We start from the raw sequence: 14,121 nt of genomic DNA, 5'->3' as shown, positions 1-14,121 counted from the left end.
AATGTGGTTTAATAAATATTTTTCATATGTTTATTAGCCATTTGTTTATCTTCTTTTGTGAAGTCTGTTCAAACCTTTGCTAATTTTTAAACAGAAGTGTGTTGTCTCTTATTATTAGTTCCAGTTTTTTACACAGTGTGGATATACTATATTCTTTGTAAGATACATGTTTTGTGAATATTTTGTCCTATGTTGTAGCTTGTCCGTTCACTACCTTAATATCTGTCGTGATAAGTTGGAGGTTTTAATTTTGATGAAGTCTACTTTACATAAATGTGTATTTAACCTAGTTGTAATCATATTGAATACTCAACTTTATACCTGTTAACTCTTAATAGCATAAGCATTTATTTCCTGATGTTATTAAAACTCCTCACATCATTTTTAATGACTGCAAAATATTTCATTGAATTGATGTTGCATATTTTACATAACTAGCCTTCAACTATTATACGTTAGTGTTAATATATTAATTACATATAATATCACAAAGGATATCTTTGTAAATAACTTTTGCTTCATTACTTCAGAACATCTCCTTAAAGTATGGAATTCCAAAGAAAACATGTTAGAATGATACTGAAAAGATAGCACGTTAGCAGTAGAGCGCGTCATCATCATCTATCATCATCTGGAAGGCAGCCTTACAGATGAAGCCTTTCCCCTATGTGAGGACATGAGATCCAGAGACAGAAACTGAATTGCCAGAGTGGGTAGAATCCATTCATTAATGTCTAAGTTAGGTCTTTCGATTTCCATTATTGTGACCTTTTTGTGATACCACATTAATGCTCCTAAAATCTTAAATTGAAATGAAATGTAGCAAGTCATTAGTATTATTTGAATGTGTAAAATTGTATGACTGTGCTCGATTTCAAATGTTGTTCACCAACAATGCATTTCTATACAAGTAGCTGTGAATTTCTATATGCAGTTTTTTCCCTATTTAATTGCTACCATATACATATAATATTCAATTATAGCTGCTTTATAAAGCCAAATTATAATATTAACTTGAAACATTTCATTTGACTTCAAAATTTCAGATAGTTAATTGAGTAAACCATGTCTACTTGCTATACACACAATAACACACCACGCACTAAGATGCCAAAATTCTACTTAAACTTTCTTTAAAAAAAAAAAAAAAAAACCTTTTAAAAATGAAGTAGAAGTAGACAGAAATGCTCAATAACTTTGCCTGAAACTTCCAGTATATCTAACAAATATAACACTTAAATCATTCTAACTTCAGGAATTATAACTTGACAAGATAATTATTTTCTTAGGTATAATGTAACGTCATCTGTGGGACACTTAAGACTTGGTCTTCCTAATCTAGATTCAGGCTACTTTCTGAGTGTGGATGGCATCATACTCTCTTAAAATAAGTCACAATGAGAGAAACACCCAGAGTTCACAGTTTGTGTTTAAACTTGCTGCTGACTCATTTGTCCCTTGATAACTGAACCTTTCTTTACTAACTTTAATTATAGCTATCTGTCATTTTAAAACTTCCCCTTTCCTTGTGAACGTATTTGCTATCCTTGTGGCCTCTTGACTGTGAGACACTGGGTAAATATGTCACCTCCAAGATTCTTATTATATGGTGTTCAGTCTGCTAAAAACAGAACTTGTACTTTTCATGCATTCCTTTCCTGCATGTGGATGTTGTAAAGATTACGCGAGATGATGTATGTGCAAGAGATTACTGTTGTTATGTTTGAAATAAATTTCATGGAATTTGTTCTAAACTTGGGATGCCATAAATATCCTCCTCCTCTCTGCCGTAACACACCAGCTATTCCACCAGAAACATCATTCTTAGGCACTATATTCTAAATGAATTGCCAAAACCATGGGGATCTGGAAAAGAAGAACTGCTATGTAATGTCTGGTATCATTACTACTCCCTAATCTCTAAATGCAAGTGACCAAAAAAGATTCTCTGTCAGCTAGATGAAGCAGATTCCTCCAGCGTCATCAAAGTACATCAAGGCAGTTCTATGATCTGGAAGATCCAAACAGATGATTCACTCTTCAAGAGTCCTATTAAAAGTCAATTTTTTTCCCAAGAAATGAATGATATGCTTGAATTGAGAGAAAGAAAAAATACACAAAAGTGTTTTCAAGAATTGGTGTGGTATGTGGGAAAGAACATGGGCTGTGCTATCACCTAAACCTGGGTATGAATTTCAGCATCAGGATTTTAGGCAAGTTATATTACATCTCTTTGCTTATTTTCTCATCTATAAAATGGATGCAGCCATCTAATAGAGCTGAAAGAAAGAAATAATAATGCACATAATGGCTGGGCATGGTGGCTCACACCTGTAATCCCAGCACTTTGGGAGGCCGAGGCGGGTGGATCACCTGAGGTCAGGAGTTCAAGACCAGCCTGGCCAACATGGTGAAACCCCGTCTCTACTAAAAATACAAAAAATTAGCTAGGTGGCGTGGTGGGTGCCTGTAATCCCAGCTACTCGGGAGGCTGAGGCAGAAGAATCACTTGAACCTGGGAGGCAGAGGTTGCAGTGAGCCGAGATCATGCCACTGCACTCCAACCTGGGCAACAAGAGCAAAACTCCATCTCAAAAAATAATCATAATAATGTACATAAAGTCTGCAAGTACAATAGCCTGAGCAGAGGTAAGCACTCAAACAATGTCGGCTGTTATTCATTAATTCAACCAGCACTCGCTGAGTACTTTAGGTACTAGGCATTATACAAAGCATGCCTATGACCTGTATTATAACTGTCATCCAATAGGAATAGGGCAAACCTAAGATGAATGCAGAGTAGATGAGTGCTTTTACTGTACAATATAAAGGACATGTAGAAAAAGTTAATTTCTCACTACAAAATAACTCCTGGACAGCTTAATGACCTCATTAAAACTCTACCACTATGGAATCAATCCTTTAATTTGAATTAATCTTTTGCTTAACTTAATTATTTATTTGGTCCCCCAAATCTACTTTAAAATGTAAACATTCCTAAAAAGTAACAGCTTTACAAAAGAGAAGAGAGAGAGTAGCTACACTTCTCTCCAATGTTTTCTCTTCATCCTTGGCATCGTCTGTCTTCTGGTTCTACTGTTCACTAGCTTTGTTGTTCTTGGGCATGTCACTTGACCTCTCTGAGGCTGCTTCATCATGAAGATGGGGATAACCTCTTCAGCTGCAATGATGTAAGTCAAGATTTACAGAAAAGAGAAAACTTATGGAGTGGGAGACACAAAGAAAGCAACAGGGAGGAAAGAGACACACAGAAAAGAGTCAGACAGATGCTGACTCAGAGAGGAGGAAAGAGAGGCAAATACTCAAAGAATAAAAAATTTGTGTAGGGCAGAAATTTCACTCAATGAACATAAGCTCTCAGGATGCAATCCAGCCTGAAAAAGTCCATCTTGGTTGTGACATTTAAGATTTTTAGCATCTCCCAACAATTATTCAGCAAGTTAATGGCAATGGCTTCATCAACATCTTTAAGGAAAAAATGAAGACCTGCTGAGAGGCACAGAGATGGTAAAACCATAGAAGAGCCAGCAAACTTCATCCATTTGTTTGAATGTTCTAAGCAGTCACACTTAAGTGACTTAAGCCATATTCTGTGATATTAAAAAATGTGTATTGCTGTATATACTATATGTTTGTGCCAACATATCATTGTAAAGGGTTATATACACAAAATTATGTATTTACTTTTGTTGAGCATTTTAAGGAATTTTCAAAGACAATATAAATTTTTAACCTTTTCTACTGATTTTAGATCTCAACCCTATAAATGCTAATTTTTGTCCTCTATTTTTTCTTTTCCTTACTGATGATGTATTGAGAGGAAAAGGATTTTTATCATCAGACTGCCTTAACTATGTTCTGACTCTCTTTTTCTAGGCAGCTTATCTGATCAGTTGAATAAATCTGTTCTAGGAATAATAGTTCCTTACTCTAAAGCCTCCTATCAACTATTAGTTCTTACACTTTAGCCCAGTTAGTTGCTTTGGCTTATTTAGGCATGTCTGGACAGGCCCAGGCAAGTCTTAGCCTTAAACCTTTCATAAGCAACTTCCTCTCCTTCTTTGTTCTTCCTTGCACTTACCTATTTAGGAAAGTTTTAGGCTATTAGCAAATCGAGTATCAGTTTAAGACTGTGAGGTTCAGCTCCAGCCAATGGATGCAGGACAGAGCAGTAAGGATGACCCAAATGCATAAGGGATAAACATGTCTGCCTTTCCTTTGTTCAGGTGTGCTCTTGCCATTATTCCATCTGTGTGGAGCACCCTTTCTGCAGAAAGTAAAGATTGCCTTGCTGAGAGGTCCTTTGTCTCTGTGCTGACTTTTCTTCGTGACACTGATTATCTATTTCTAACAACAGTTATACCTTATGACAAAGTAAAACATTTCTAAGTTGAATAGTATCAGGATGAAGGCAGGTTGGTCCATACTTTGCCCAGTTTAAATGCACTCAATATGTTTCTAGGAAAAGTCAAATATTTTCCCTACTGGTACTACCTTGGTTTACTTCTCATCTGTCTTCTTCCAAGTTTCAAAACTCACACATACCTTTCCAATCACTAGTCTTCTCTAGAACCACACTGTTCACCTGCATCTGGATGAGGGGGCTCCCATACCTGGCCCCCATCACAAAACCCCCATCTGCTTTTTCAATAGAACCCAACAGGTTTCTACAATACACATTCCCAAATGAAGCAAACTGCACATTTTGGCCTTAGTTCACAGTATCCTGAAAGCAAAACCATTCACTCTTCTGAAGACATCACAAATTAACAGTAAATTAAATGGCTGCCGTCTCTCATTAAAGTGCCTAGTAAGGCACTAAAAAAATTATATTATGAGAAGGTAAAACCAAAGGTTACAAACTAACAGTTTTGTTTGAACAGTGTTTTAAAAATCTAGTAACTGAAAAACAGAAAAATCTAGTAACTTAGATTTCTGAGTTTTCTGAAACAACCTGAAGATCTGGCAACAGTGGGTCCACACCCACTCACAGCAACAATAGGCTGGCAGGGGTGACAGGTGTCCCCTTTCAGTAGCACAGAAGCTCTCAAGCACATGATGGTTTTCTGGAAGATTGCTGTGACCATCAAGGACCTGTGCTATGGTAATACTACACTGTACCTAGGCCTCATGCTGGAGTTCAAGGAATACAGCAGTAAGCAAAACATAAAAACCCCTACCCTTGCGCAACTACACTGTGGTTTTGAGTAGATGCTGAAGGAGACGGAAAAGCCACCAACTAAAAATAGTAAAGCGAAGGTGTTCTAATGTTCCTGAGAAGACTTAATAGTATCCTTCAGAGAATCCTTTTGTAAAGTGAATGGCCACTCCCTCCTTTTATCAGTTTTGAGATCTAGATTGGTTGTGCTTAAAATGAATCCATACTAATTGCTAGATTACAATGTGAATTCCTATGTCTCTGTATGTCTGATACAAATATCATTGTCATTCAAAATGATTTATAACCTTCACTCATAGCTGCAATTATCTCCATACCATATATTCTATATATAACAGTGACCTAAATATACTGTCTAAATTTGTGGTGAACCTTTTCAGATAAGCATTTTTTCATTAAAAGATAATATGATATGTTCTCCTTTAAGCTTAGCATTTAAATATACTAACAAAATTATACTGCATATTAAATTAACACTTAAAATTTCAGATTCACATTCAATTCTGTTTTTGAACATAAAGCAAAGCCCTTATATTTTGAAAGTTTCTAAATCTCAATCTTATAAACTTTCAAAACGTAAGGGCTTTGCCAACTGCCCTCAATTTCTGCCTTTGCTGATGTACACTAAAATCTACAGGGCCTGATAGTCACGTAACAGGTAAATGAATAAAAGACGCCAGAAAGATTGCTTGATGACTTGAAGAAGTGTCTATACAGAGGAGTTCACACATTCTAATTAAGTTCTCCTGATGTTAAAACTGCAAGAAACCATGAGCTGTAATATGGAAGGCAGTTTAAGGCAAGGAGAAGAGAAAATTATCCATATTGTCTAGCTAAATTAAAATTATTTCACCCAAGAAAGTCTGGTTATGTCTGCCTTAAACCAAATCATATTGTTTCATTTCACAACTTGGGCTAGTGAGAATATGATTACTGTTTAAGAAATTCTTCTCTATGAAATTGTTCCCTAACTCAGTTATCACCACCATCACTATCCTAGTCATCTTGTCTAGAAGTGTAGAAGTTATCTTCGATCAATCTTGATTCTATGACTCCAAGAATTAGAAGTATCTAAGATAGGCGGTATCTGAAGGGAGAGTAGGCTGCTATTAAGTGACTCAAATCCAAGTCTTCCGTCTGCTAAGCCACATTCTTTCCATTATGCTGTACTAGCTCTTCCTCAATAACTTAAATCTAAAGCTTTTAGAGCTAGCAGAGTCAGTATCTCATTTAATCTTGGTAATGACCCTGAGACCTAAGCTGAGGCAGACCTAATTATTTCTAACATACTGGACACTGGGTATCTAAAGGATAAAATTCTTTGTTCAAAGATGTTATATCTAATGCCTAGTAATATCTATAAGACATAACTATTGGGAAAATCATTGCGTGTAACTGAAATATATTATCTTTAGAGTAACAGTATCTCTAAATGAGTGTAGTGTATCTGTTAGGTTTGTATTCTGGGGATGGTAAATACTAGACATCTGTACTGCCCTCTCCTTTCCCACTGTTATCTTTTAGCACATTCTTTCCTACTGGGGCTGAACCCAGCCTCAAAATGTTTCTGTACCTACTGCTCCAGAGAGCCCCATATCAGTTGACTGGCATGGCATTCCTGTTTTGACTCTCCTCACTTAGGTCCCACACTGTATAACATTTGTTTCTGATGTTTTCTTTGCTTTTGAGTTGATATTTGTTATTAATGGTTGTCATATTATATCATGTTTGTATACACTGTCTTCTGCATGTACAGATTCCTGCTTTTTGCTTTTTATTTATTTCAGAGCCTCAACTGTAGTAATTCATACACAGTGAATCCTCAAAGTGTTCTGAATGTACCTGAGACAAATGGATGGTATTTAGGGAAAAAATATAAAATTAAAAAAATAAAAACTGCCGTTATTTCTGAATATAATTTAGATCAAGGGTCAGTAAACATTTACTGTAAAAGGCCAGATAATAAATACGATAAGTTTTGCTAACCAGATGATCTGTGACGCACTCACTCAACCCTGCCATGACAGTGTGACAGTACCCACAGAAAACACATTAACAGGTGAGTATGACTATGTTCCCATGAAACCATTTATGGACACTGAAATAGAATTTTCATATAATTTTCACAAGTCACCAAATATTACTCCCCTTTTGATTTTTTTCTCCAACAGTTAAAAAACATAAAAATCATTGTTAGCTTGCAGGCCATAGAAAATCAGGAGGCAGGCTGAATTTGGTCCATGGCCCAGAGTTTACTGACCCCAGGCCTAGATCTAGAGTTGTCAAAGTGAGAACTTCTGGTGGTCTGCAAGATCTTTTCAGCAAGTTCAATTACCAATGTGTGAGACAAAATTTTCTTTGTGTACGTCAACAAAATAGACCAAATGCAGATGCAAATATGAGGAGCTAGTTACCTTCTATTTAAATAAGCCAAAAATTGAAGAGATTGACAAAAACGTAAAAGAATGCCACTCTTCTCAATAATTTTTCCTTTATGTTTATAAAATGTAAAGTGGTATCCCATATCAAATACTGTTTATATTAACATGTAATAGGCTTATTTTTCATATGTTAATATTTTTAGAATTCTTCAGTTTTGATTTCTAATATGATAAATGTCAGTTGATATAACCAATGAACAAAAGCTCTCTGGGGGCTCTCAGTAAATTTTAAGAATGTGACCAGGTGCAGTGGCTCACGCCTGTAATCCCAACATTTTGGGAGGCTGAGGCGAGTGGATCCCCTGAAGTCAGGAGTTCAAGACCGGCCTGGCCAACATGGCAAAACCTCGTCTCTACCAAAAATACAAAAATTAGCTGGGTTTGGTGGCATGCACGTATAATCCCAGCTACTTGGGAGGCTGAGGCAGGAGAATCACTTGAACCTGGGAGGCGGAGGTTGACATGAGCCAGGGTTGCACCACTGCACTCCAGCCTGGGTAACAAAGCGAGACTCTGTCTCAAAAAAAAAAAAAAAAAAAAATTTAAAATGTAATGGGAGCAGAAGACCAAAAACTTTGAGAACCAGCTGCTGAGCCACAGATAGATTAACTTACAGCTGGTGCACTGCCAGCAGAGTGTACCTAGGCCTGCCCTTGAGACAAAACCACCTGGGAGACAACTTCATTGCAAGCTGTATCTTGGCCTCTCCCGACCTAAAAGATTCCTAGCATTTCTCTGATTAGATCCTGATTTGGTCAAATGTAATCCCATGTATTTATGTTCTTATATAATAAAGTTAGTGAAGACATGCTGGTTATTTTCATAAAAGAACTCTTTGGATCTATGTAGACCATAAAAGCACTTCAGCCTTTACTCTGTCACAACAGGCATCTAGAAGCAAGTCTCTCTCTCTGGCCTCTATTTTCTAATATTTAAAAACAAAAAAATTATTATTGTAATTCCTTGCCGCCAGAACATATCTCAAAACAGATTCATTAGCTCATTTACATATCATAGTGTACCTTTGACCTGGCTACACAAATACTGTGGGAGCCTGATCCTAATTAGAACCCTCACAACAGTGTTAAATCTAAAGAAAGAAAATCCACTAGACATGGTATAAGTTTATACTTGTATCAACTTGTATTAGTATAATACAAGTATTATATTAATAATACTGCACTAAAATTACATTTTGCAAGTAAGGTATACAGATCTTATATTTTTTAAAAGTATTAATACTTTGCTTGTTCTGTCATTTGAAATCTAAAAACTTTTTAAAATAAAATTCTAGGGGAAATTTTTATTTTAATTATTTTAGGGGAAAGTTATTTTAATTCCAGTGTTACAATATACAGGGAAACTTTATATAAGGAAGTATTTCTTTCAATATAAATATACATACAGTTTGACTGTCTATCCAAATAATGTGTACTGGTGGCCTGAGGAAACATTTTCTTTCTTTTTCCAACTCCATTTTAGAGAGATTTAAGAAGTAATAGCCATGATTTCAACATTTATCATTTTTTTGAATTATATGTTCTTAATTAGAAAGTGTTTCTCCATGAGTATATGATTCTAAACGTCTTCATCTTTTACCTTGTGGAATAATAACTTTGTAAACAATAACAAAAGAAGGAATAATTTATATTTTTGAATATTTGTCCTTCAACCTGTATTATAAAATTACTTAAAACTCAGGAATTGTGATTGGATGCTAAGTCTGCCACAGTTTATGAGTACTGGCTCCAAATAGTCAAATAAAATACATTTGGCTACTTAGACCAACACCAAAACTGAAATTCATTAGCATCTTTTTTTTTCAAGATTGAAAAATTGCTATTTATTTGACAAAAAACTATTGCATTTAATAAAGAAATGTTAATAACTGGTACATACATTAGTTCAAAATATTTTCACTAAGCACCAAATAGAATAGTTCTCGGTCTTTTCACTGAGAACGCCTTTGAAAAAATGCCTATAACAATCAGTTTATTTAGGTTTTTAATCAAGAAATCGAAAGCTGCCAATCAGAGTTTCTAATTACCATGAGATGACCAGGTAAACAAACTTGAGGTCATATAATGTGAGCTTTTAAAAGCTTTGTTTAATCTCTACATCCCAACTGAGGGGTTTGTTGGCCTCAGGCTGGTAATCACAGGTCCATGTGCCAGATACTATACACACACACACACACACACACACACACACACACACACACACCACTGAGTAATAAATATCATGGATAAAAGGTAAAGACTATATGGCCCATGTATATTTAAGGGGAATAATGTCTAATTCTCATGGCTATACAATTAATTCACTAGCATCTTTAAGATCAGAAAGCCATTGGCAAATTATTATCTCTTTGGGAAATTATTAATCATTTGAGGGAAGAGGGAAAATTCATTAGAAGAATGTTGGGAGCTGTGATGTTAAAAAAAGAACAAAAAATAAACTTAAAATACGGGGAAAATGCTTACTGGTTAAATCTACAGTAAAAACAAAAGTCTCATCATGATTGCAAAACATTCCAAATTGTGAAACTTAAGTTATTTGTAAAATAGACAAAAGTGAGGCAGCTTCCTCAGTCATTTTTTGAGATCTCAGCATCAATTTAAAGAAAATGCTTATATTTAAAAGAAAGCCTATTTCAAAATACGAATCCCTACATTAAGCACATATAAGGACATGAGGTAAATTTATGTCTCATATCATACAACACTCCTGCTCCGTGTGTGTGTAAATGAAGGTGTTGGGAGACTAAAGTTAGAAAAGGTTATTTGCTTCACTATTCACTTCTTTAAGAAATACAAGCGTCTCAATCCTAAAAGAAGCAAAGACTATAGGACTAAATAGATGCTAATGTGAAAAAATCAATTTATATAAAATTGGTATGTGGACCATAAGGAAGAATGGGAAAAGAAAGGGCATATATACTTTACTGTGCGGAAATGATATATTATTTCTGGTAAATACTGTCTAAAAAATTTTTTTGGTATAAAAAATTACATTGCCTGCTCCAATTCTTAAGTCAAAATTATGTCCACTAAAAAACTTGAATGTAATAATTTATTAAGAAGGGAACAATTTAAAAACCACATGGAATTTATACTACCACAATGCTAAAATGGATCAAGGAGATTTTGGTGTATAGTTGAGAAGATAAAGTGGTCTTCTGAGAGAAAACATAGCTAATATTACTCCAAAGCGGCAAAACCAGAATCAAAGTATGGTTATTTTAAAGCATGGCACAGCAGTTTAAAACTTGAACGATACCATTGTTATTTAAATAAAATAGTTTTCACTTTTATTTTGTTTTCCCAATTTCCCTCCCCAGCAATGGGACAATACACATAACTAGCTGCTGGGAAATTTTCTGAGCACTTTGTGGAAACTGTTGGCTTTCAGAAATGGGCAGGCTGATTTGAACCAAAAATTAGACAAAATACAGAATTGCAACAACAATAAAAAGCAACTTAGAAAGAGGATCAAGCCAAGCAGATAAGCAAACTTTATAAAATCAGTTAACTGGGGCTGTTCATCAAGTCAGTTCCCTAATTTCAAAAAGCCGAACCAAAGCAAAGCATGTTGACTTACATTGCTTCTTTAGTTCTTTCAGCTGTTGTTTAAACTGTACAAATTTTTCATTATTTTGAAAGTCTGCATCAGAATTCTTGCTCTGTAAAGCCAAAAATTTCTTCTCTACCAATAATTTTAAATCTGGTATTTTTTCTGGACGTTCTTCTTTCACCTAAGGGAGACAACAAAATTACCTGAGTTAAATGTTAATAATAATAGTGTTAACAAAGTTTTGCAACATTGTTTTTATCTCAGATAATTCAAAGCAAAAGATAGTGAGGTTGAAAACAATCTCTTGAACAAAGCACCAGAGAGGTTGGGACATGTTCTAGGACAGACTGCTGGCAAATACTGAAGGGACTCATTCATGCCAACTACTCATTCTATTTTGGCTTCCGTAAGCTAGTGGCCCTTCAATGATCCTACTAACTTGTTGTCTTCTGATAACTGCCAGGGAAAATCACAAATGTGGCAACTTCACGAGACCTGAGCATCACCACCCAAGTCTGCTCAGTCCTCTCTCACACTCATCAGTGGTTATTCCATCCTTCATGCTCAACATTTTTTTTTTTTTTTTTGGCCCTCCACCCTAGCAGGTAAGAGTCACTTCTGCTTTACAAAAGTGGCTGGGGGCTTTAGCCTTGACTTTCCATAATGTCCTGCCATGCCAAGGAATAAGTGCCCCCTGGTTCTGTTCAAGGCTAAATTCTCAACCCATGTTCTCCTCCATCCCCAATATTATAAAATTATTTCCCAATATTATAAATTTTCAAATATGCAGAAAGGCTGAAGGAAGTATATTATGAACACTCATTCATCTACTTCCTAGGTGCCACAATTAACATTCTGCTCTGTGTGTGTTATCACATATCTATCTATCTATCTATCTATCTATCTATCTATCTATCTCTCTCTCTCTCTCTCTCTCTCTCTCTCTCTCTCTCTCTATCCATTCTCAACCCTGTTCTTTATTACATCTTCATCTCCTTCACAACAAACTTTCCTCTCAACGGGCTCTTTTCTTAAGAACCTTTACACAGGCTCTTCACACCCATTTTTTAAAACAAACAACCTCTTATAATCCCAGCTCCCTGCCCCCAGTTATTTTCTGTTCATATTCCACCTCCTTGGGGGGAAAAAGGAGCCACTCTTTCCACTTTCTCATCCTCCAGCTTTAGCCACTATAGTCAAGCTGCTGCCTCATCACTTTGCTGCAGCTGCTCTCCATCAGGCCTTCATAATCGCTCCCTTTCATCACTGGCCCTTTCCTGATGCTCCTGCTGCCAAGCAAAACTCACCAAACTCTCTATTGTGCCCCATACACTTTAGACGGACTTCTACCACCACTCCAGGAATATTCAATTGCTTATTTTTATGCCTCTTTCTCCTAATAAAGTATAAGCTCCTTGAAAGATGTCTGATTTATCACGGTATTACCAGTGCCCAGCACACAGTAGGTAGTACTCAACATGTATTTCAAATAAGTTAATCTTATTAGCTCCAAATATACCTACCCACTAAAAGCCACAGTTTATTAGCTGCCATTATTATTAGTATACAGTACAATTTCTAGGCTGGAAGACAGCTTAGAGATAATCTAATCTTGATCTCCTCCCCCCAGTTTCACAAATAAATAAAATGATTTAGAAAGAAGTCAAATGACTTATCTTCTACATCCAACTAGTCAGAGGTAATGCTAAGACTACAAGTTAGATACAGAAAATTATTGATATTGGTTCTAGTCAGTGGCATATACTTCTAATCTCTCTGAATCTGAGTTATCAATGCATATGAATTCAAAAGATTATCTGCAAAGTATATGCTTTAACTTTTGTCACAGAGAAAAGACATAATCTTCATTTGCTTAATTGCTATGCATTTTGATTACTAAATAGAAAATGAGAATTAAGCATGAAACCAAAATGTCTAAAATTTATATTTTAGTGTAGGAACTGACTGTCTTCTTGTATTGCTAACCCCCAAGTGCTGGATTCACCATTAAAGAGAGTTTTAGAAAACATGGAGAGGCTTTAATGACAAGTGTTATATGTAATTAAGGATTTAACAGAAGTACTGTACGGCTAAAGAATGAATAAAGCTCAATTTGGAAAAGAGAAGATAGAAAGGCCATATAATAGTGCCTTATATCTCAAGAATAAGAGCTATTATACACGGTGACTAGCTATCCTCTACCTCTACATAATAGAACAAAATGCAAGAAGTTCAAAATTGTAGCATGAAGAATTGAGAGCAGACCTAGAAAATAAATTGCTGGTTCTTAGAAAAGGATTATAGGCGCTCTTTCTGGATTTATAAAATAAAATGGACTCACATCCACCTAAGATGTTAATGGTAACATTATAGGAAGGCATTCAGGTGAGCCTTGTCAAGGTGTAATCAGTCTGAAATTATTATGTAATCTGGGATGATCTAAGCAGATAATAAGTAAAATCTGAATGTTGTTTTCCAACAAAGTCTCTAACACAGTCAACCTACTTAATTCCCACAGTTCCACTACAACCACTGCTGAGGAGGTGAAGACTGAGTAGGGAGTGGGGGCAGTGAGGATGGAGGGGAGAGGCATTTTGAGGTCTGACAACATGACAACCTGAAATATGACTAGGAAAAGCTGAATAAACCAAATTTTTAGTGATTCACTGTGCTTTCCCCCCATAACCAGAACCTTTAGAAAACTGCTGTAAAGCACATAAATTCACTGCTGTAAATGTCTTCTCTGAAAGTTTGAGTCTGCATGGCCATCCATTGCAAAGAGAACTGACTGTACTCTAGCTATCAAAATGAAATTTAAAAACATTCAACTCATTATCTCTTTAAATCAATAAAACAAATGGGCACTAACTATTTTTTAATGGTTTCTTGCTTTGTTTGAATATCTAA

At 35.6% G+C, this 14,121-nt stretch overlaps 1 protein-coding gene across 16 annotated transcripts in view; it reads right to left on the bottom strand.

Annotated features, from left to right (window-relative positions):
- NSMCE2 (NSE2 (MMS21) homolog, SMC5-SMC6 complex SUMO ligase) overlaps positions 1-14,121 on the bottom strand; it is a 274,405-nt gene that overhangs the window by 175,659 nt on the left and 84,625 nt on the right. For all 16 annotated transcript variants that reach the window (XM_024345273.3, XM_001152705.8, XM_016959853.4 and 13 more), the window contains one exon: positions 11,242-11,395. In XM_024345273.3, the coding sequence (XP_024201041.1) occupies positions 11,242-11,395 (154 nt within the window). The remainder of the gene's footprint in view (positions 1-11,241; positions 11,396-14,121) is intronic.

The sequence above is a fragment of the Pan troglodytes genome, chromosome 7 (genome assembly GCF_028858775.2).
Source record: "Pan troglodytes isolate AG18354 chromosome 7, NHGRI_mPanTro3-v2.0_pri, whole genome shotgun sequence".
Classification (NCBI taxonomy): Eukaryota; Metazoa; Chordata; class Mammalia; order Primates; family Hominidae; genus Pan; species Pan troglodytes.
This window is presented reverse-complemented; position numbering and strand designations above follow the sequence as displayed.